The following is a 20,731-nucleotide window of genomic DNA, read 5'->3' as shown; positions in this document are numbered from 1 at the left end:
GAAGTAGGTATGTCTGTGCAAGAGGGCATGCAAAAGCCATGGGAACCCTTAAGGCAGTTTCACTCAAAGATCTCTCAGTCTCACTGGGAGCTGCTTTCAGCAAATCCTTAGACAGGATCCTGTTGGAGGATCATTCAGCAGTGCCTAAGAAGTTTAGCAGGAATTAGCTGTCGCTATACAACACATGGAGACAACACAGAAGAGTGTTAAGACCCCTGCCCAAGCATGCAATAAGCATGCACAGCACAGCACACCACTCTGCAAGAAGGGGTGCTTGGCTATTAGCTGCAGAGCAGGGCAAACACCATGCACATAGCATCACACAGACACAGCTCTGTTGTTTCTGGTCCCGGGGATCACAGGCTGCCCGCTGGCTCAGGCAGGGTTACAGTGCAGCCATTACCCCTGGCCTTCCCTCTCACTGCTCTGCTTCTTGTGGAAAGCAGCTAGCAAACGATCACTGCCCTTAGAGGAGCTTCTGCTTGTGCAGCTCAGCTTGTTTTTAGCCACCAGGCCTGGTATTTGCATAAAGCTGTATGTCAGGCAGCCTCTCTGGCCTGCAGGACCATCTCTCTGGAAGGCTCAGTTATGCAGCAAGTACACTAGTGTCATGCAGGGTAAAAGCAGCACTGGCTGTGAGAGGCACCAGCTAATGCATTAGAAATGAAGGATAATTAACAGTATCAAAGATGAGCTTGCTGTCTCTACCCACTCCTCCAGAGCAGTCTAGCAAGGTTTCTGGTGCTCGGCTGTACCCCAGCTACTCCTCTCTTACCTCAGTGACCAGCAATAAGCCCAGCAGGTAGCATACGACTGCAATGACCAGGATCAGCAGCTCCCGACGCCCCTTCTTTCGAAACACTCCCGGGAACATGTCAATAAGAGCTGTCACCATGCTTTCCACACAGACAAACTGCAGAAAAAGACAGGTTAGAAAAAACAGTCTCCCCTTCCTCAAGCACACATTCCCTCTCACTGTCCTTTTTTCCTCCAGCCACCCAAATCCTTATTTTTTGTTTTCTCTTTTTGCCTCTCTTGCTTCCACCAAGGGCCAGCTGCAATTGCTAGGGACCCAAACACAGCTCAGTATATCAGTGAGGTCTCCTCTGGAGCTGCAGACACAAGGGGTTAAAAGTACAGCCCCATGTTGGGAAGACAAACTGTGAGATGTGCAATGAATTGCCTCAAACCCAACAAAGCACGCTCCTGTACAGCAGGAATGCACCCCCTGAGCAGGGCGAGGAAGCACCTGAGATGGCACAAGGAACGCTTGTGACAGAGGGGAGCTCCCCCTGCTACTGTGAAGCTAAGGGGAGCCAAGCGACTGTGTGGGCACAGCTCAGCCCTAACATCAAGCACACCCCTCATACAGAAGGACTGGCTGCAAAATACAACATGACTGCCAGGAACAAACCAGTAAAGCAGGCAGCCGAGGGTCCCACAGTGAATTGCTGGCTTTTGGGGCTGACCGTGGGACAGGACACCTGCTTATCACCACGTGGCTCTCGGTCCTGCAGCGTATGTCACCCATGGGACACATAAGAGAACAACAGCCACTACTGGGACAGCCCAGCCAGCATGAAGCAGAGCTGTAAATGAGGTGAGGCAAGAAAGGACCTCAACACACAGAAAGAGAGGAAAGAGACCTCATTCTCCAGGCACAGGGGCTGAGGTGCTGCGGAGTGGAGCCTGAGCAGAGCACCCTGCCTGGGAGGCATGCTGGGACACCCCCTGCTCCCCTCATGCTGGCTTGCCAGGGTTGCACATTGAGCTCCGCAGGGTGTTCTGCTGAGTTTTGCTCCTGGCATAACAAGGGTGTGGGAGGCTAAGAGATGTGCACACCAGTGAAGAGAGTGCACAGGGATTGCTCTGGTGAGATGCAGCTGGGAGAAAACAGCCCCATTTCCCTTCCCAGACTGCCCTGCTCTGTGCTGGGCCTCACTCTGCAGTGTGCAAGGTTTTGGTGCTGGCACAGAGGTGGGAGGGGATGTAGCTGGTACACCCTCATGTACACACAGGGAGAAGGATACCAAACAGAGATGAAAGCACACACGATCACTGGCCTTCCATCGGCCCTGGCTCTGAGCTCCCACACTGTGAAAGCATTGCAGACAATGTGGAGACCATATTTGAGGTACCAGCAAAGCACATTATTACCACCTTATCCTTTCCTATGGCCTTGGGGAGGGCTCAGGGTAGGGGCAGGCACCTAGGTGTTAGACAAGGAGGGTTTGTTTGCTATACCTGGCTGTCCAGACCCAAGAAGATCAGCATAAGGAAGAAGAGGCAGGACCAGAGCTGAGACACGGGCATCATCGTTACTGCCGTTGGATACGCTATGAATGCCAGGCCAGGACCTGCCAACAGACTGCTGGATGACCACGAGTGCCCCCCACCACCACCACCTGCCACCACCACGCTGCAGCACAGAGTGAGCTCACATACTACTTCAAAGCTCACCCCATCATGGCTCCCTGCCCACTCAGCGCTGAAAGCCACATTGGGCAACACTGGTCCTGCAGACCTTGCTGCAGATACCCACAGTGATACAGAATGTAGAAAACATCCCGGGCTTCACTTCAGAAAAGTCCCCTCTCCATCAGGCTTTCCCTTTTGACTTGGCTTTGAAGTCTCCTGGAAACACCTACCTGATTCAGCCACTTCTGCAATGGGTACACCCTGCTCTCGAGCCATGAAGCCCAGCACAGAGAAAATGGCAAAGCCAGCAACAAAGCTGGTGGCACTGTTCAGGAAGCAGAGCATGATGCAGTCCCTGCAGGAAGGAGACCAGAGAAAGATTGCTGTTTCCTACTGCACAATGGGTCCACTTGGGATCATGTCTGTACTCCGCTTCCCCAGATGGACAGCATGGACCAAGGAACAGCAATGCTGTTCTTGAGCTCCCCCAGAAATAAAAAGCTCAAAACAGAACAGAGCCAAAAATCAGCCTACCTACCTTGTACTGTTCAAGAGATATGGGACTACAGGTGGCACAAAGAGAGACATAGGGCACTACCAGTGGCTTGTGAATAGGATGCCACCTTGATATACATAGGGACATGGCAACAAAAAAGTTGACAGGAGTCAAGGGAATAAGAAAAACAGAGGGAATATTATGAAAACAGCAAATTAGAAAAGGGAAGAGGTTGCAAAACTAAACATAATCAAGGAACAGGAACACCTGAAAACATGAACACACAGGTTCAGCAGGTCTGGTAAAAGAAGGACTAATGGGTTAACAGAAATCCTTACCTGACAAGGGTTGTGTCTACACTGTCTTTATTAACTAAGCTCAGATGGAGGCTCGAGCATGCTATGCCACTTGTCCTGAAACTTTTGTGCATTTATTCCCTGCGAAAACAGGGCAGCAGTCTGAGCTGGCTGGGCTGGAAACCCCCCACCCCAGGATCCTGCCTGGGCAGCTGCCAGAGCAGGCCTGCAGCATCAGCTACTTTGGGGCAGCATGGACACCCAGCACATTTGGGCCACCCAGAACTAAGCTGCCAGTCCAAGGCACCTAAGGCATTAGAGGAAGGTGTCAGCACACCGCTCTGTTGGTGACAGATACATTTTGGGAGAGCCAGGGAAAGGTATTAATTGCCTGACCAGCAGCCGTGGCAGCACCTATTGGAGAAAGGAAGAAGAGGAGAGATGATTGATGTCTCCAGAGTACCGTTACACTTTCCCATCCATGCTGGAGCAATACATGAAGGAATAACAAAGCCCCTGCTCCTCAGGGCTCTATGAAAAGTGTCAGAAATGGTACCAATGGCTTCACTGCTTTCCATGTCATGCCATGGATGAAATAGATCTGTAATCCAAGGGCAAGGAGGAGGCCAGACAGACTTGATTAATCTTCTTGATAGGATCAAAATGCCACTGGCAGTACATTACCCTGACGGCAGTAAAGCATTGGAGACAGGGGGCCCAGCCATCATCTTTGTACCATCCCCCCCGTCTAGCAAGTGACAGCCGAGCTGGCCGTGCCACCCCTGCTCACTCACCCTGTCAAAATAGCCCGTGGTGTCTCCACAGTGGCTAAAGACACTCTCCATTTTCATTTCTCCCCCTCCTCCAATCTCTCCTGTTTCCACGCTGACTCACTCAGGAGAGCCCTACTAAAGCCATCTTCTGGAGCTCCTGTGTTCCCTCAGCCACTCTCCATCCCTACACTGAGTCCTCTGCAGCTTCCACACTCTGAGCAGCTCAAATAGTCAAAGCAGCATGACCCAAGGTCTCCCCTGGGGACACAGCCTGCCTGAAATGCATCTCTGTGCTGTTTTTCTCTGAGCAAATTTGCAGAAGGATGTGAGGAATCCAGGCTCTTCTTACCTGTAACAGTTGTTGGTATATTTATTGTAGCTGCCCAGAGCTGTCAGGCACCCCTGGCAAATGGCATAAGAGAAGAGGATCTGAGTGCCTGCATCCATCCAGACCTGGAACAGAAAAGGTCAGTGGTCTCCAGACTTGGCAACAAAAGAAATAAATGGCTATGCCCTGTCTAGCAACAACCCCTTCATCAGTGCAGAACAAACTGCAAGAGATAGAGAGGGGCTCAGTGGATGTAGAAACTGGGATACCTCTCTGGGAAAGTTGAGCTATAGGACAGAAAGTCCTCTAGCAAAAGGCTCCTGAGGGGACTGTACTTCCACATCCCATTCAAAGCAACACAGGACACTGGTTGATGCCTGACACCACTCCTCCATCCCACACCTTTGCATTCTGGGTGGAGACAGCATCCCTGATAGCATGACTCTGGCTGAAGTTGCCACTGCAGGTGTCTGTGGTCCCTGCATGTCTCAAGGTTCACTGAATCACTGGTGAGTCATCTCAAACAAGGGCCAGTGAATCCTTTGCATGATTGGTGCATTCCTCTCCCTGCTCCCAAATCCAGTTTCCCACATCTCTAAGGCTGCGGTGCAGGGTGAAGGGGGGAATATTGCTGGGCTGAGAGAAATCAAGGCATGGGGTGTCGTGGACCCAGGTTCCCCTTTGCTCTGGCGTTGCATGGGAAAAGCTGAGTGGGCTTGTTCACCACTGCTCCAGCCCTCTCACCCATGGAAGAGTCCCTTGTTCACCCTGTGTTGTGGGTTGAACTGTGCCTCTGCTTTCACACCCTCCCAGAGAAACCCCTGAGCTTTGAGGCAGCAGGCAGGCAGGAAAACAGCCCACCTTTCTGTTTGTCTGTGTGTTCCCACTCACACTCATTTTCCTCTAAGCAGCCACCAGCTGCAAAGACCCAGGCAGCTGCAATTTGGCAGCCTTCAAAAAATCTCAGCCCTGGCATTGGTGCTTAAATTCACGAGATCTCTCACAGATGGATGGGTACATGGGAGCGTTTCAGGCATGGGCACACATCCTGCTTTATACCAAAGCCCCACATTCTGCCTAAACTTAGTAGCAGAATCTCTCACTCCTGCTATGCTGGGTTGCAGCACCCTGGAAAGACCACGTCAGCTTTAGTTAGGCTGCAAAAGATAGGGAGCTTTTCAGTGAATAAGCTCTGACCATGAATAAAACACACTCACCCCCCTGTTATTTATTTTTATATTAAAATGCCATTTATGTTCAGCTGGCTCTTTGCATTCAGCACACCACAGATTTTGTATTGACAACGCATAATTGCATCTGAAAGCCATTTAGGGGAAGGCTCTGTTTGGCAGCTGGTTTGGGAGCAGTTGGGGCTTTGGCCATCTGGGAGGATGCGGGAGGTAAACTGAGACTGTGGGCTAAGCATATTGCTTGGCTGCCTCCACAAAAAGATTCAGCAGTGGAATAATTAGCAGCAGTGTCATTTAAATGGTCTTCTGGGGGGTCTGCTTTAACACCTCCCTGGGATGGCAGAGGCAGCCTGCACAGTATTGTGGAGCCAACGTGGGGAAGGGAAGAAACTTGCTGCTACAGAAAGGTGACCGAGCAGACACACCAGAGGGATCCTCCAAGGGGGAGTCTTGTCACCTGCCCCACGCAGTCCCCAAGGGTGCTGCCTACCTCCTGCCAGCTCAGGCTACACTGCGGGTCCTGGGTTTGGCTGCACCCTCTGCCCTAATCCGGACAGCAACCCCCGTGCCAGGGGGGTGTTCCATGAGCTCTAGTGAGTGGTGGCAGGGGCTGACATTCTCCCTTTGGCTAGCCACTTACCCAAGCAAGTGGGACCAGCCCCCAGGATGGGTGAAACAAAGCTGCTGTCCAGCTCACATTACCTGCACACATTCAATCTCTGCAAGCACAGGGGCCCTGCGCTCCCTGGAAGGTCCCTTTTGGACCCAAACTAAGTGCTAACCAGTCCAGAAAAAATGAAAAGGGTTAGATAATTTCCTCCCCTGTCCTTAATTATTTGCATTTAAGACCCAGAAAAATTATCTGTTACATGCTGAATATTTCATATACTCTTCTGTTTTTGCTGAACCCATGAGTGGAAATGGCCTAATATGCCCATATGCTGCAGACACATGAGCAAAAATGCTGAGCTGTGCAGGAGGATAAGACCTGTCTCAGATCTTTTAAGGAGGTCTCACTGGTTCACTGGTCTCTCTTCAGAGATGACAGCCAGATCCCCAGCTAGCAGCAGATCCAAGGGTCAGGGTGCTGGTAACCCTCCTGTGGCCAACACCTGCCTGACCCCCACTCACCTGTGGGTCTGCCAGCCTGGAAATGTCCGGCTTCAGGTAGAAGATGATCCCCTCAACAGCACCAGGCAGCGTGACACCTCGCACCAGCAGGATGATAAGCATCAGGTACGGGAAGGTGGCAGTGAAGTAAACAACCTACGGGTGCAGGGAAACAAGAGGAGAGAGGGTCAGTGGGAAGGGGGTGCAGGTATCACCTCATCTCATCTGCAAGCCCCCACCCCAGCAAAAGTCCCTGGACACTGCTGTTGGCTATAGCTGCTACTGCTAGTGTAGAAGAGGGGTGGGAAAGAAATTAATGAAGGTTACATCTCACCGGTGATTTAATCTACATTTTGTTCCTCACCTAAGACACTGCCAGTGGTTGCTCTGCTTTATTTTGTCTTTCCAGTCAGTGTAATTTCCCTACTCTCCAGCTGTTCTCTTCATCTTTCTAGAGTTGCAGAAGAAACCCAGAGCTCTTCCTGTCACTGAGTTTTAATGAAGAGTTATTAAAATGGTCCTATTCCCAGCAAGAGTTTTCCAAATTAAATAGCAACTTTTGCTGCCCAATTTGAGACAACTCTGAGGGGTGTCATTTCCAGGGGTGCTCACGCGGCTCTTTGATCCCTTCAATGCCTCTCAGCTCACAGGTAAAAAATGGGGGCACCTCAAAGCCTTTAAAGAAAATGTAGACCATTATTTTTGTAAAACCTTCTTTTCAATTCTTCTGTGTGTGATGTAAATAAATATTACAGTAGAATTAATCACCTCTAATCCATTGCATAATGTAATTTTCTTTTCTATGGCAAAATATCCATGAGCAAGTTGCAACTTCCTAACATTTATTCATTATTAAAATTCATCCAAGTAATGTGAAGGCTTGTTTACTCTATGGATTCATAGTGAGGGGTCTAAAATGACATTTTTTTCTGCTTAGTGATAATTGGTTGAATAAGTCACAGTATGTGGCACTTTTGCTGTTCCCTGATCGAATAAGAATGCGAGCACTTTTGGCACAAGTACTAAAAGCTACCTTCAGAAATAACTTCTGGGGAACATTTATAGACATCAGCTGAATGCATAAGGAAAGGAAACATGGAAAGAACACAAGAGTGGGCAAAATGAATAAAAGAAAAAGGCTTTTAGAGAAAATGATCCTTCATGGAGTTATTTGAAATTATTTTGCTGAGGTTGCTATTGTTTCTTTAAGTTTGGACCCCTGAAATCACAGAAGCATAAACACAACAGTCTGGCAGGGTTATCCGATTAGAGCAGCCTCTCAGTCAAGCACAACATTCTGTTTACTCTGCAGTGATTAAACAAAATTATGCACCCACTCAGAATTCCTGGGACCTCCCTACTGCTTATCCTAATACATAGTCAGTGAGGAAAAAGAAGGAAGGAGCTGATTTTTTTTGACAGTGCCCCTATAAAACTCAAAATTACTACCTGCAGAGAAGACAACTGGCCTGTCTGGCCTGAGGTATGTCTCAGGACAGAAAAACCCACCCTGTAATGCTGCACCATGTTCATGACATCTATGTGGTAAAAAGTGAGACCTGTAGTCTAAACCTTGTGATGGAAAAATTTTCTGTGTCCCCAGGAAAACCATACCAACTACTACGTGCTCTCATTGTTTCCTCTCACTTTCTGGTCTGACTGCCAAACCCAATCGGCCCACTCAACCTGACTAACTTCTTTAGCCTTCTCCTACAAGGCAAGCTCTGCACATTGGGGCAGCACTGAGCAAAGGAGAAACTTGGCGGAGGGAGGGCTGGGAGCTGAAGGGAACCTGGGATGACCTAACTACATTTCCATGTAGATCAAACACTCTCTCAGACCCGATCTCCCAAGATCAGAATGATACATCTTGTGAAGATGGCACTGTGATATTTGAACCAGGGAGCATCAGAGAGTTAAGGTTTAAAATGTGGTGCATCTCCTCTCCCTAAGGATGTGAAGTCTGCCTCTCCTTCGAAAGTGGTGACAGCAGGTCAGCACTAGGAAGAGACAGAGTCACTGGGAAAGACTGGGAGAAACCTAGCAAGCAGAGCAAGCTATTGTCTTGCTCTGTTAAAAATGGATGCCCAGTGCAGTTTTAAGATGGGAGATGGGATGTGACACTGAAACACGGGTGTCCAGTACTGTAGGGAATATCTGCCAATACTAGGGACAGTGATTTGAAGGAAGAAGGCTGTTGCAGAAATTGGTTCCCTTTCCTTTGCTATTGGGACATCCCCTGGACACCCACAGGCCCAGCAGCATCCTTAACACCCACCCCAAGGCATCACACGCTCATTCACTCCAGAGGGATAAGCAGTGTGCCTGATCTATGGGATCAGCATCAGGAGGAAACGCTGGCTCCAGCCTCACCAGTAAAAGGCAAAAAGTGACACGCTAAGCCAAAAAACCCACAGAGCCAGGGAGAGTATAAAGAAGAGTACAAAGACACCTCTCCCACCCGAAGTATTTTGTAGGCTACAGAAGCAGGAGAGACTGATCATCTGTTCACTGAGCTGGTTACAGGCAGCAGCTTGTCTGTTTTGCTCAAGTGTTTAATTACTTCCAGGGATAAGAAGTTCGCCACTGCAGAGGATCCTGCTGAAAACACCAGCAAGCCACATCAGGACAACACACTGGGAGGCAGATTGTTCCCAGGGGCACATGGGGTGTATCCATCAGCTACTTTGGGTATCTGCAAGGGAAAAGTTGACCCAAGATGCCCCTTAGTTCCCAGGTATTTATCTGTTCTCCTCTCACTGTTTGACCTACTCTTTTATTCTTCCTCTTACAGGTCAAACACAACCAGTGTAAATCAGTATAGTACCACCAGGTTTTAGGTTTGACTTTGTGTCTCCTGTCCTACTTCATGAAGAGGGAAAAGAGATTGGGGAAGAAATGTAAGATGGATACAAGGAGGCTTATGGACTAGGAGGACAATCCCCATTCCTACTTTGCCTGTGGACTTGACCCCTTTCCAGATGCAGAAGTAGCAGATGATCCACGCCAGCAGGAGACACAGAGCCAGCTCCCAGCGCACAGTGCCCAGTTTGTGAATACCATCCGTGAGCCCCAGGACTCGCTTCCTGCCAGTGTCCAGGGACAGGGAGAGAAGCATTAACACCCCAGACCCCATCTGTACAGACCTTTCCCATATTACCCCATTCAAAGACTTTAGAGTCTACCCACAGCACATCTGCCCAGAACTCCCAGCCATGTGAATCACCCCAGCTCTGCCCAGGGCTCCCCTCTCTGTCATTCCTGCTGATGCTGCTCCACTGTGCCCTGTAGCTGGCCCAAGCCCTCCCACTCTCCAAGCCCATGGTGCTGTGCCCATCAGACCCACACAGCACAAAATCACCACCTGTTCCACATTGCTCCCCCTCCCTGGCACTTCCCAGCAGACACTACTCATTCCAAAGCAAGCCACCAATGCCATCATCACCCCATGGCCACTGCTCTTCCTCTGGCCTTCCCATACACTATGGACACCCTATACCTAAGCATAAATGGTCTTTATGAGTCCTATGGCCTTCCTTCAGCCTCATTCCCTGAAAACTCGCCATCATGAAGGTGGGCCATACAAGAGGCCAACACTGCAGCTCATTCAGTTTCAGCAGCCCAACCCCATGTTTACAATTCCTCTATAAACCTTTCCCCAACCCAGCCCCCTTGGGGCCACCTGGCCTTTGCAACCTGTGCTGAAAACCTGAACAAGCATTTCAGAGGGGTCACAGTTCTCGCTAAACAGTACACACAAAGAATAGGGCAGGAGAGGGGGACTGGCGCTGTGTGGACTCTTTCTGCACCCATGGGCGCATCTCATCTTCTCCATGCCCTGTGGTGGCTGTAAGGGACAAAGGACGCTCAACCCTCTCAGAGGCACCTTAAGAGCCATAAATGAAAAAGAAAAATACTGCTGAAGTCAAGCCCCTGGCACCCCTGTTTCTATGAAACCTTCCTCAGTTGAGTGTGGAGAGGCAGCGTGTCCCCTGCAGCCTTTTCAGCCTCTCCACACCACAGGGATAACCCCTTCTGGGACACTGTCTGGCCTGCTGTAGGACCCCTCTTTCAGAGGTGTTTTATTGCCTCCAGCCCCATAACTAAACCTCCCCAAGCCCTTCTCTGACATCTCACCCATGTGCAGCAGATCGCTGCTCTCCAGGGCTGAACCTGAGCAGCCTGATGGACCAATTCCCTTAGGCACTAAGCAAGGCATGGTCAGGAGAAGGGAAAAGGCAGTTTTGTCCCTTTCAGTTTCACTGTAGAGGACTGTTCAGTTTACCCTGACCTCTCATGCTTGCCTGCCAACAGTAGCCTGCAACACCCAACATGAGTACCCCCTGCTTACAGCAAGCCTTATCTTCTTTTGGTGTCTCTTTTTGCGGCCACACTCACCCGGGCACCTCAGTGCCAGAAAGGGAACATGCCTCTGTGTGTGCGCACATGAGCACCCCTGGGCAGGCACTCTGTGAGCAGCATTCTGGCCATATCTAGTCCTCGTCCCCCTGAGCCCTGTGCCAATCCCTTTGGCAGCGCAATGCATTGAGCTCCCTATGTTTGGGTCCAACATGTGGCACCGCACTTGGTCCTACAGAGATGCACATCCCTCCCCCCAGGCAATCCTACAGCTGCAGCCTTTGTGCGACAGAGGAGCCTGAACAGAGGGAAAGTGATCACGTACTCCCAAAACTCAATCATTGGGGAAGTGGCGTTCGCAGGCAAGGTCCTGTTGTCCAAGCTGGAGCTATTCAGAATGTCCACACAGAGATCTACCAAAAGAAAAGGAAGCTGATGAGCCAGAGAAATTCTCCAAGGCTCCTCCATGAGGGATGCTCCTTCCCCTCTGTACCCTAACCCTCACTCTGGCAGCACACAGATCATTCACCCCATGCTAGAGCATCTCATTAAACTGGCTCTCCCCGGCTACCAATCCCAATCCAGCAGTAGCCAGAGGGCTTCAGGAAGGGGAGAGGGGAAGGAGAGAGCAATTCCCTGCCAAATGGAAACCAGATGGCTGCAAAATATAAATTTTTGAGGGATAGTCACTATGAGTAGCCAGGAGAGAAAATCCCATTCTCCTCCCACACCACGGACCATTCCCCGTCCACACATGCATGCATATATGTTCACACATGCCACAGATGCCTTCATGTTCCACTCTGCCATCCCCAATCCTGTCACACCGCGTGAAATTACTAAATACAGAGGAGGTGCCAGGCATCCAAGAAATGCACCTCATCTTGCATTTGACAAGCAAAAGACAATCCACTGGAAAACCACAGAAGCCCAGCTCTGGCTGGGAAGCTTCTGCCTGTTAAGAGAACATCTGTGGCTTTCCTTGTAAACAAACACTTGCTGGGGGAACTGAAGGAATCAGATCCACTCTAAAAGGCTGGTTACCTCTGCTGCGATGAAGGGGCAACGGAAGCTGTGAGTTAATGGCCCATGGGGTAGAGAAATTTAACACATCACAGAAATGAATCATCTGACCCAAGAGAAAAAGGGAGGGAATCGAGCTGCTGCCAAAGCTGTTTCCAGCCTGGCTTTCCACTGAAAGAAAACAACCTTTACAACATGGTATAAAAGTTCTGTCAAGAACATCAGATCCATGCAGGTTACCTCATAGCTACCCCATCTTCCCAGGCATAGCCCAAGTGCCTTGAATAAAACCAAAGCCAGGTCTTCTCTGCTGGGCACAGTTATGTGAACCGTGGGTGTGAGGAGATGAGAACCCTGGCCAATGTAATGGTATAGAGGCTTGTATGGATGTGATTAGATCAGAAAAATGGTGCCTTTAGAGTTCTGTGGTACTGGCTCCTGCACTGGGAGACCTGTACTAGCAAAATCTTCCAGGGCAGGCCTGGCCTGATTTAGCCAAAAGCTGAGTGTGCAAAGGAAACTGTTCAGTATGTGGCAGCAACTGTCCCAGTAACTCTGAAGGAGCAGGGTAAAGTAAGGGAATTGTGAGATAAATTGTTGTACCAGAGCTAATGAAAAGCCCCTGCCATGTGAAGAGGACTCTAGATTGGCTTGAAAACTCTCCCAACCCACCTACCTCTCCTGCTTGCCAGAAAACGTGGATTCTTCAGCAAAATCTCAACAAACAAAACATCTCCATAGGGAAATAGTTTTACTGTCCCCTGCTGCTAGGTATAGGGTCATACCACTCACCCTTCCTGACACTTACCCATGGTGAATGAAGACAGTGACTTTTGCAGGAGTCCCTAGCCACATTGCAGCTCACGAGAGCTTTTATCTGAATGAAAAATATTTTCTACAAACCCCACATAATTTCTGGGAATTGGGAGGAGCTAGGAGCCGACCAAGGGAAGGTGTACCCGAGTTCCAGGGGTTATCGCAGCTGGCCCATGGTAGCACTGCAGTGAAGGAGCTGAACAGGTAGAAGAGTGCCCAGGACAGGATGATGATGTAGTAGATATTCAGATAGCACTCGATGACTTGTGAGGCATATCCAATTCCTGTGAAGGAAGGCAAAGCAGGTGAGGATGGGACTGCCAACCAACTCCCAGCATGTCGGGCTTACCCCCAAAGACATAGACCATGGCATGGTAAGAAAGGTGCAACACCAACCACATGGCTCACTAGAGAATAGGGCAAGAGCTACCTCAGGGAAAGAGAAAGGATTTTGTGACTGTGCATGCAGACAGGAAACATCGTTGGTATCTCTAGACAAGTCTACAGTGGAACAGAGAAAAAACCTTTTGCTGAAGGGAGAACTTTTTTCTTACCACTACCATGCCACTGCATTACACTGCCTCTCCTGCACGAAAGCCACCTCTGGCCTTTAAATAAAAGAAATGCAGGTGAGTTTCTTCCTTCTAGAAAGACTCAGGCAAAAAATGTTCTCATGGCTGATATACATCATGCATAAAGTATGGTGTTGGGGCAAAAGTACAGACCTAGGAGCTGAGCTCTGGTCTTGGGTACTGCTTGTGCCCATTGCTCATTGAGACATTAGAACAGTAATCGGATCAGAATGGCCCAATTAAATTTTTTAAAACTGGTTGTCAGTGCCCTTTGAGATGCCACTGCTGTCCACCTCCAGGCCCCATGCTGAAGCACAGGGGTCTCCAGCACAGGAGGTCCCAGACTCCCCAGGGAGTTTCAAATAGCACTGCACTCCTGTGCTTGAGCAAACTAACCAGGCCTTTAATCTGCCTGAGCACAGGTTTCTCTCTCTGCAAAACGTGGGTAATAAGCTCTCCTCTGGACAGCAGAATTGTGGATGTTAGATTCATAAACATATTAATGCCATTAAACAACCTTCCCCAGAGCCCCAGGAGTCCTGGTTCTTATACCTGTGCCTTAAGCACCACCTAGCCCATCTCTGGGCTGTCAGACTGGTGCATGCATTGTGATCCCCCTCAGTTTGCAGGACACCAGCCTGCAAATGCTGCCACAGCAGCCTTGGGCACAGCAATGGGCAAGGAAAGCGCCATAAGCCAGCCAGCCTTCCTCATTCTCTTCTCTCTTCAGTATTTGTCCTGGACTACATGCAGGTGTTTGTGTATTGACATTTCCATCCTCCTCCTCCTGCTTGCTGGCCACCCTGCTCTCCTCTCTCCAGGGCTCTGAGTATCTCAAAGCAGAGACCGTAGCTAGGCTGGACCAGCCAGCACCACACACCCTTCGTCACCTATGGGGGAGTCAGGGCACTGCCCCTGCACACACAGCAGTGACCCGGAGAGATAACAAGGCTGGGAGAGAGAGGAAGGGAGGGAGAATAAAGGAGAAGAAAAAAACCAACAAAAACCAGAATAACATTGCCAGAAAAGGCTCTGAGTCACTAACTGTTAGAAAGTGCTGCCAGCAATTCCTGTAACTTGACTCACCTTCAAAGATGGGACAGATCTTCCTCCAGGCAGTGACCCCTCCCTGGCTGGTGTACTGCCCCAGCGCTGTCTCCAGAAAGAACAGGGGGATCCCACAGGTGAACAGGAAGATGAGGTAGGGGATGAGGAAGGCTCCTGGAGAGAGGGGTGAGATGCTGCCTCAGAAACCTCTTTAAAACCTTATCGCCACCACCCCTCACCAGGTACCTGCGGCCACGGCTGGAATTGGCTAGATAAACACAAATATTTCTCTGAATTAACCGTGCAACCTCTGCTAAAAAAAAACCAAGGTCTCCAACATCATAATTTCTCAGAAAAAAAATACAAATATTGTCTCTCTCATGCTACTGCAGTACTTCTGCCTTTGATCTTGGCCAAAACCTAGAGGTGAGGAGTAATCAGGCAAGGGGATTTAAAAAAAAAAAATAAATAAAAAAAAAAAGAGCTGGAGAAGTTCTCCCTGCTTCACTCTCCTGACCTCATTCTAGCTTTAGCAGGAGTCAGGCAAAGCAAAAGGAGATCTTGTTTCATATAACCACATTTGTTCTGCCTTTCCCAGGAGTCACAGCAAAACTCCCACTTGCCCAGAGGATACAAACCTGGAGGCTGCTGACATTTCTTGGTAAGGAGTAAAATTGCCAGGATATAAATTCATTTGACACATATTTCATGTCGAATCTGAAAAGCAATTTGCACCAAAAGAATGGAAATAGGGGAAGGGCAACAAAGTGTCTTTCTAGCATTATCAAAATGAGGAAGTTTAACTTGTCTCTTCAAATTCAATTTTTTTATAAAATACAGAGAAATGCCTTAAGAAAAATCAGCCTGAAATAGCCCTCAGATTAACCCTCGATGAAATGAAAGAAGAAGGGGAGAGAGAGCAGGGGGTTTGTCCAACAAAACGACCAACAAAAACAATGCATCAGAAAAGACAAACAAAAAAATAAAAGGTTTAATGCACTCTTCAGCTGTCTGAACAGGTTTTTCCTTCTTTTCAGTTCTGCTGCCAAACCAAAACACCTGATAATTTCACCGTTCTGCTCAAAACTGCTTCTGAACTTCAGGTTCACTGCTGACCTTCCTTCTGTCATTTCACAGTCTTTCTCCCCATCTTTAGTGTAGGTTTTCACATTTTCACTCCCCTCCAAACAGGCCAAGGCAACTGCATGCCTCACTGGAACAGCTGTAGAGGACTTGCCATCTCATACAGCAAACTTTGGGTCGTGAGTACCTCCTACCACCAGTGCCTGGAGAGCATCTCAGCTGTTCACAGCTGAGATGAGGGCCCCTTTCTCAGCTGAGCAGGACATTGTCCCCCAGGCCCTCTCCTCCCCTGCCAGCACAGGCATTCGCACTGAAATTCCTTCCCATGACATCTAGCAGCTAGAAACACTTCTTGTTTTTAGGCCAACAATGTTACAATAACAAGCAACATCCAAATTTCCCCTAAACACAGCTGCAGGGGACCTGGGGCCAGAGGGAGAGAGGCTGCTGCTTCATAGCATCCATCCAGGTTTGCAGAGCAGGGAATGGGAACTGCATACGCTGAACTAGAGGCAGCTGCTGCTTTCAGTGGCTGCAAGACATCTATCTGTATGCCAAATCTGCAAGACAGCTTTATTCTCCTGCACAGAGATGAGCCTTTCAGCAGGTGCCAGACCCTCTCCTCTGATACTATTTGTCCCAGAGGTTGATTCCTTTCTGGTATCTGAGTAATGAGGGCTTTCTCACACCTCTATTGTCTTGTCTTTCTTAACCTTCCCAGAGCAGTTGCCAGCTGAAACTCCACAGTTGTGGTCTCCTCCCCAGTTTGCTGCTCCACTGGAGGAGACTCAGCCCTGAAAGGCACCCCCAGAAACAGGCCCTCTTTCCTAACAAGTCAATAACAAGTTCAGGATGCTGAGCAATTAGATCAGATTTGAAAGTGCAACCATAGATAAGTTTACACTCTGTTGCTTTAGAGCAATTTAGCACAATTGTTTTTATGGCATTTGTCTTTACAGCTTTATAACCATCTCACTCTATCTGAAGGTAGAGAAAGGTGACGGGACAGCAAGCTCCAGTTTGGGTCAGGGTGGGGGACATTTATAGGTGGAAAATGTCTTTTTTGCAACTTCAAGGACTTTTCCAGTGGTGAGAATATCTTTGAGTGTCTTGGGAAAGACAATGCCTTGTCCCATACTAGTTTGTTGGCCATCTGCTTCCCTTCCCTAGGGCACTAGAGAGAGAAATGTACCTTCTACAGTAGCAGCATGTTTTCTGCAATGACAGCGTGTGAGCTGTGAGAGAAGGACTCTCCCATCCTAATCTTTCCCAAGCCTAGCCTTGCTGGCCTCTGAATCACAGCCTTAGATATTCCAGAGTAGTTTAATTTAAGAAAAAAAAAGTTATTCAATAGATATCTAAAATGAACAAAAGTAGCCTTTTCACTTACACTAATTAGCATACAAATTGCAAGGACTACTGAACCACATACCATAGGCATATACTATGGAAAGATATCATCTGAGCTCAGGAAGGAATTTTCCATGCAAAAATGATGACTTCTCTCTCAAAGCATTACTGCAGAATGGGCTGTTCGATCTGGCGCACTACTAGTGTTTGCTAACCCATGCCAGTCTGACTTGCTTTTGATGCCTCCAGTGCCTACCTTCAAAACCTCAGAGAAGGAGACTGGAGGTTCTGCTAAAAAGCACCCCACGTTCAAGAAAAACTCCTTCCATTTTCTTTAACCATCCTCTTACCAAACCCCCTTTTGGTTCAGAGGAGACATGGTATTGAATCCTGCTTGATTTGGATAAACCCTGGTAATAACACAGCGGACAGGAATTTGGTAGTCCTGGGAAGAACAACAGCTGAATCACTTGTCCATTGGTGACAGCTGACAGAACCTTGGGAAAGAAAGGCCTCTGTGGCATGGTCTTCAAAGAAAGGAAGTTTAAAGCAGGGGGAACATGCAAGTCCCAAAGCATTATTTCAAGGTGTCTCTAGAGAACACGAACAAAAGAGAAGTTATTGCTGTATTTGACATGTAATTTATTATTCCTCCTTTTCTTTTATAAAGTTAGATTTTGATTCACCAAGAAAAGCTAGTGACAGTCAATTATTCCCTTCCTCTTTCCCAGTTTCATTTTATTGTTATGAGAAAGATTAATTTTTAACCATTTAATGATCTTATTGCAGTATTACTGGAAAAGGAGAATCACGCAAGAAACAAAAGGAAAGGGGAATTAACTCTTCCTGGGGATGGATTTCCCTAGCAGTGGGTTGACCACTGGGAGAACTGTTCCAGGGGATGAGGTAGCAATGTCTTTCTTCTTCCTGTTCTCTGAGAAAATCCTTCACATGCCTGTTCTCAGTGATGGTCCTTCCACCTTATATTTGGCTATATGACGAGCCAAGGTGCTTCAGCATTGGGTATCTGGTATCCTCCCTCATTTCTGGACCTGATCAAGTTGTACTGACACAATAAAATACTGTGTTTCTCTAAAAACTACAGGGCAACCAGCCCTGTGAGAGGAACTGCTGGGAGATCAAGTGCCCTGGAGAAGGAGGTGGGCACCCAGGTACAAGGAAGGGGGTTCTAGGCCTTGGCAAGGATATGGGCACCATCAAAGCTTTTCCTCCTCTGTAACAAGGGCCTGAGGGAGGTGGGGGTGACAGAGAGGGTGGGAAAAGGGAATTATGTAGAAAGAGGTTGCTGCTGGCTTTTTGACCACTCACAGTTTTCTGACGGTTCCAGAAGAGCATCTGCCTCTTGAGATGCCCAAGAGCCTTGAAGAGTTACTAAAGTTCAATTCAGCATCCAAACCTGGGAGAGCTCCTTTAAGAAACAGCACCCACTGGGAAACTGGATTCACCCTTTGGTGCTATTCCTCCTGGTTTTGGCAGGAGCTAACTTGCTAGAGGACAGGGCAAGGGGGTACATGTAGGGGCATATGAGGTGTAGGAGAAATAGATCCAGGTGCACATGTATCTCTTGTTCTGCCTACAGACCTAGGGCAACTCATGCATGCTATGTACTTACCACCGCCGTTCTTGTAGCAGAGGTATGGGAACCTCCACACATTACCCAGACCGATGATCTCCCCAGCCACAGACAGCACAAACTCCATTTTGCTACTCCACTGGCCTCTCTCTTCCATTTCCTCCTTTTTTATCTCTTCAGGAACTGCAATGGCCCCATTGGGCTCTCCTTTCTTAGCCACAGATCTTGTCATGGCTGTGTGGGACAGAGGAAAAAGAGAGCATGGGACATAGGGAGCTGCTGTGGGACATGCTTGTGGGAAGAGGAGGGAGGGGACCAAACACCACAACAGGTGTGTTCCTAGTATGACCATGAGGTTCTCCTCATCCTTAGGAAAATGGCTTATTTAGCATCAGGACAAAGCATTTTCCCCAGGTTACATCTGTGGGACAGAAAGTCTAGTCTAAAGGAACAGAGGAAAGGTCATTGGTCAGGTGAGAAGGACCCACTGATTCACCCCTTCACTGGATTGAGCCCTGAATTCACCCTTCCCCCCCACAGCACCCTTCCTCGTAATTCCCAGACCACCAGCCTTACTGTACCTCCACCTGCCCTTCTGCACACTGACTAAATGCTCTGCACCTCCATTACTGCTGGAAACTTGGCTGGGACTTTGGAAAAGGCAGTTCAGAGGAAGAGAAAAGGAGCTGGAACTGATGCAGAGCACAGGGGCAGGAATTTCCCTTCCCTGTGTGCTTTATACAGCAGCCCTCTCCTGGAGAGGTTTCAGAGAGCAGGACAGAGAACTTGCGGACTAAGAATCTGAACAAGAATGGATGACCTACCATCTTATTCCAAGGCATTGCCAGGACTGCTGTCTTTGACCCCCTGGACACCATGTCACGCTACCATACAGCCTGACACCTCAGCAAAATGCACGCATGCTTATTTGACTGAGGCTCCCTTCAATAGCAAACAGACACTTGATGCCTAACCCTGCAAAGACTACAAAACAAGGAAACAAAGCCCCTGAGATGAGCAAAAGGACCTCATACTTGTGAGGTGTTTCAGGCCTGGGCATCAGACCAGTTTAAAATCAGACTTATCCTTAAACTTAAACTATGATTAGACAACCTCAATTATTGAGTGAAAAGGTTAGTAGGAAAAAGCCCAGCCATGGAAACACAGAGCGAAATCACTGTTGGAGCAGGCACACTGAATGTGGGCCTGTAGGGTGGTACAAAGAAGACATTCTCTGGTCTATACTAAATCCTGATTTATGTTTAGCATTATCTTAATTAAGGAAGGCTAGTGGGTACTTGTTACAAGAGACAATTTTCTATCATACACAAAGTCCTTTAATTGGCCAGTTAATTTAAATCCAGCCAAAAATTCACATAGACCGGATTAAATCTTCCTGTTGACAACATTTTCATATTGTTTACAGGCATTTGGTTATGAGAAGAAACTAAAGTGTGAAGAGAGAGAGCTCCCTTTGACTCAGCTAAAAAGATTCTTCTCAAAAGCTTACTTTGATAAGTTACCTGAGGTAGGGATGCACATATGTGACCAGCCAGAAAGCACAGACCTAACGCGGGCAGGGTAGCTAATGAACTATGCCAGGGAAGCCCTAACTGTAGCTACATCTCACTGGTGGCATTACTGAGCAGAAGTTGGCCTTTAAAGGGGTGATTGGCATCAGCAAGGGATACACATTTCCATGTTGGGATCAGGAAACTACACGGGAAACAAGCCCCTCCAAAGCAGCATCATCTCTGCTAAAGCCTTCCATTCCTACCAGCCATGAGTGCAGCTTAATCAGGGCTTTGTGCCTTCACATTAACTCGCAGATTTGGTTTGCCAGTGGTTTAATAGGTTCTTTAATAGCACATCTATCATTCCCACTGTGCCTCCTAAGGGGACATCCCCATCTCCAGGGAGCAGCAGGGACAGCAACCTGCATCACCCACACAACTCTTCTTCCTCTGCCCCTGGAACTGCTCTGGACCACGTCTGCTTGCTCTCTCCCAGGCAAAGCCCAAGCACGGTTCTGGAGGTAGCTCAGTCCAGAGACCTCTCCCAGTCAGCACAATGAGCACAGCCTCACCACGCTTGACGGCCTCTACCTGATAGGACCGCCAAACCTATCCATCAACCTTTTGCACCAGGATGGTGCACCAGGACGGTGCACCAGGACGGCAAACCATTCCCTCTCTCCTTCTGCCTAGTCTCTCTCCAGTCATCTGCCTCTGGGCTAGCATCAGGGTATGAGCCATCTCATGGGGCATAGGGACTAC

At 48.6% G+C, this 20,731-nt stretch overlaps 1 protein-coding gene across 3 annotated transcripts in view; it reads right to left on the bottom strand.

The window, feature by feature from the left end:
- Window positions 1-20,731, bottom strand: part of LOC142067492 (sodium- and chloride-dependent betaine transporter-like) — a 42,051-nt gene that overhangs the window by 13,941 nt on the left and 7,379 nt on the right. For all 3 annotated transcript variants that reach the window (XM_075116162.1, XM_075116172.1, XM_075116151.1), the window contains 10 exons: window positions 18,495-18,689; window positions 14,468-14,602; window positions 12,953-13,093; window positions 11,296-11,383; window positions 9,565-9,697; window positions 6,633-6,767; window positions 4,333-4,436; window positions 2,649-2,773; window positions 2,245-2,357; window positions 776-913 (listed from right to left, as the gene is read on the bottom strand). In XM_075116162.1, coding sequence (XP_074972263.1) covers window positions 776-913; window positions 2,245-2,357; window positions 2,649-2,773; window positions 4,333-4,436; window positions 6,633-6,767; window positions 9,565-9,697; window positions 11,296-11,383; window positions 12,953-13,093; window positions 14,468-14,602; window positions 18,495-18,687 — 1,305 coding nt within the window. In that variant the 5' untranslated portion in view covers window positions 18,688-18,689. The remainder of the gene's footprint in view (window positions 1-775; window positions 914-2,244; window positions 2,358-2,648; window positions 2,774-4,332; window positions 4,437-6,632; window positions 6,768-9,564; window positions 9,698-11,295; window positions 11,384-12,952; window positions 13,094-14,467; window positions 14,603-18,494; window positions 18,690-20,731) is intronic.

Source organism: Phalacrocorax aristotelis, chromosome 1, assembly GCF_949628215.1.
Source record: "Phalacrocorax aristotelis chromosome 1, bGulAri2.1, whole genome shotgun sequence".
NCBI lineage: Eukaryota > Metazoa > Chordata > Aves > Suliformes > Phalacrocoracidae > Phalacrocorax > Phalacrocorax aristotelis.
The sequence above is the reverse complement of the archived record's forward strand: the minus strand, read 5'-3'. Positions and strand labels throughout refer to the sequence as shown.